The following is a 2,624-nucleotide window of genomic DNA, read 5'->3' as shown; positions in this document are numbered from 1 at the left end:
TAATAAATAGAAATCTTAGGTCTAAACAGAGCTGGATAAAATGCAACCAAGACAATGTGTTTACTGCATCGCAGTTTTATTTATGTTTATATAAAATATACACATCATTTGCCTAAATAGCAAAGATTACGCACATCCCAACAGAGATACTTGTATTGACATATAACATGTCTACAAAAATCATTTGCGCAGACACAGGAGAGTGTCTGCTGCAAATTCAATACATTACTGACCCTTTGGGTCTTACAGGGCTGTTTCAACGGCCCTTAATTACTTAGTCCCGAACGTGGACTAAATATTCAACGTATACATACATGCAGATTTTAAAAAGAATACGACTGTCTAAATTTGTCGGCTTAAATAGGACAACAGACCCGTACGCAAAAACCAGAGTATACAATACTCAACTACGATTTAACGATGAATTCTGGCTTTTCATCAAGAGAATCACCGCGTATTTACAAGTGACGCTTTCAAACACGATGCCTCGAAGTGACGAAGACTTTCCAACAGGCCAGGCGATCTACCAAGGTCTCCACATGACAGCGTTAACTGCCTGCGGGCCGGCTTGAGCTCCGCCCGGAGCCACCGCGCCGATGCTGCGGGACTGGTTCTCCAGTCTGCAGCTGAGGCTGGATTTGAGGATCTGGAGTTTATGTTGGATCTGCGGGAAGCTTTTGGTGTTCTTGGCGCAGCAGTTCAGGCAGGTTGGGGTGACGGTGGAGGACATGGACTGTTGAACGAAGTCGTTCACCCGCTGGCACGCGTCTTGACCCAGGCTGGTTTGGGGAAGCAGAGCGGGGACGCGCTGGAGGCAGGCTTTGTAGCCTTCTCTGTAACTGTCTGCGGGATCTGGAAAAGTATAGGACGTTAGATTCGATGTTCAACAAAATGAAACATCGAAATATTTACTTTGAGTTTAAAAAAGCAAGCTTGTAACTTACTTTTGGTGGTAACGGGCGGAATACCACTGAGGAATCTCACGGCCATTTCTAGGATGTCCGCTTTCTCAAGCTTGGAGTAACGAATCTTCTGCAGAAACAATAAGAAAAGGGGTTATTCATATGAGAATTTACTTTACTGTGATTTAAGCATCGCTACAAAGTACTCCATAAATGAACCACTTAATAACTGTAATAACTTACATCTCTGCCTGTGAGGGGAATGATGAGGTTTTTCAGTTTGTTCAGGCTGTCGTTAATTCGAGCGCGCCTCCTTTTTTCCATCAATGGTTTCATAGTCTGTAGGAAAACACAAATAATTTAGGATTCGTTCTTGATTCAAAACTCAAAGGGGAAATTAGTTTTGTTTGTTTTATATGTATATTAAAAAGATTAATAATTAAACAAAACTTTTGCTTACCTTTCTGAATTCAAGGGCCTCTTTTCTTTTGGCGACAGTGCGCCTTGGTGAAAAGGATTGAAGCATTTCAAAACCCACATTTGGAGACATTTTTACGATGTTCTTTGTTGTCGACTTGCTCAAAGTACAGATGAGTGAAGTTGTGTCTCCAACGGCTGAAGGATGCGGTATATATATTGCTCCGTGGCGTCGGTCTCCGTGCGTCATGGGTACGCCCCCAAGCTAAGAATCAAATTGGATTGGTCACTTACTGCATAAAAAACAACACCAAACTATCAAATATTGAAAGATAACCATCTGTCTCCTTCTCTAATCCATGCGTAACAACTATCGTGCGTGTCTGCGTTTTGAAATTGATACCAAATCAAACAAAATCTACGCGGAGAAGCTCAGACGTATTGTGCGTAAAGACGCTATGCCTTGACGCACCGACTGCTTCTTTGTCTAATTCAGTTTGGGTGGGGGTTGTTCGAAATCTATGATTTGCCAATAGTTGAGTGCAACATCAAATGAGTAATTTCTTGAATCGCATATATTAGTTTTATCTTTAGAAAGGCGACACACATACTGTTTCGTGCGTAATTGTGCAACGTAAATGTCCTTCTGTTTCAACTATAGAATTAACTGTCACCCATTTCTTCTCAACAAGGTCCTTTTCATATGCATTTTTTTGTTATAATAAACAGATATTTAGAACCTCAGAGCGCAATACATAGATTCCTGCCATAGGGGTCACACTTGCGTGTATAGATAATTGCCCACAGGGCTACAGGGTAACTCCAATCTCATACCCAAGCCACGCTATATTCAAAAAACATCTGCTCTTGGATTTTGACAACAATAGTTTTGCATATGACGTTTTCACTGCCCGGGGGAGTCTGTACCTGAAGGCTGCTAACGCTTCACGAAGGATTGGGGGGGGGGGGGGGGGGGGGGGGTAAACACAGAAAGCATAGGCTGGCACGAAGGAACATATGTTTGAGTCCTATTACCCCACAATAGCAGCAACACGTAGTGTAGTTATAACGGAAACCAGGATAGTTGCGTTACTTGTTGTCAACGTCACAAAGAAGCGGTTTGGTACGAAGCTTACTTGTTCTGAAATGTTTTAATGCTTTCAGATTTTGAATAAAAACTGGAGGGAAACGACCACCCATCACATGCCACTGCAAAAGGGGAACCACGCGCGCAGCACGCGCCACGGGGGCCAGATGGTTGTCTGTTACCGAGCCTTCCGCCCCGCCCTCACAACCTCTAAACGC

At 43.1% G+C, this 2,624-nt stretch overlaps 1 protein-coding gene across 1 annotated transcript; it reads right to left on the bottom strand.

Moving 5' to 3' along the window:
* Positions 1–414: 414 nt before the first annotated feature.
* LOC130530156 (transcription factor HES-2-like) lies at positions 415–1,486 on the bottom strand. Its single transcript, XM_057041101.1, has 4 exons — positions 1,363–1,486; positions 1,146–1,241; positions 945–1,032; positions 415–852 (listed from the first exon to the last, which is right to left on the bottom strand). Exons 1-4 carry the CDS (start codon positions 1,450–1,452, stop codon positions 524–526), a joined length of 603 nt encoding a protein of 200 aa, XP_056897081.1. The 5' UTR covers positions 1,453–1,486; the 3' UTR covers positions 415–523.
* Positions 1,487–2,624: the final 1,138 nt, after the last annotated feature.

This window comes from Takifugu flavidus, chromosome 8, assembly GCF_003711565.1.
Source record: "Takifugu flavidus isolate HTHZ2018 chromosome 8, ASM371156v2, whole genome shotgun sequence".
Lineage (NCBI taxonomy): Eukaryota > Metazoa > Chordata > Actinopteri > Tetraodontiformes > Tetraodontidae > Takifugu > Takifugu flavidus.
The sequence above is the reverse complement of the archived record's forward strand: the minus strand, read 5'-3'. Positions and strand labels throughout refer to the sequence as shown.

Excerpts from the sequence above, each read along its gene's own strand:
- LOC130530156 (XM_057041101.1), bottom strand. The coding sequence starts at position 1,452 with ATGTCTCCAAATGTGGGTTTTGAAATGCTTCAATCCTTTTCACCAAGG. Across the intron at positions 1,242-1,362 it reads AGGCCCTTGAATTCAGAAAG|ACTATGAAACCATTGATGGA; the intron begins GTAAGCAAAAGT and ends GTTTTCCTACAG. Across the intron at positions 853-944 it reads TCCGCCCGTTACCACCAAAA|ATCCCGCAGACAGTTACAGA; the intron begins GTAAGTTACAAG and ends ATACTTTTCCAG.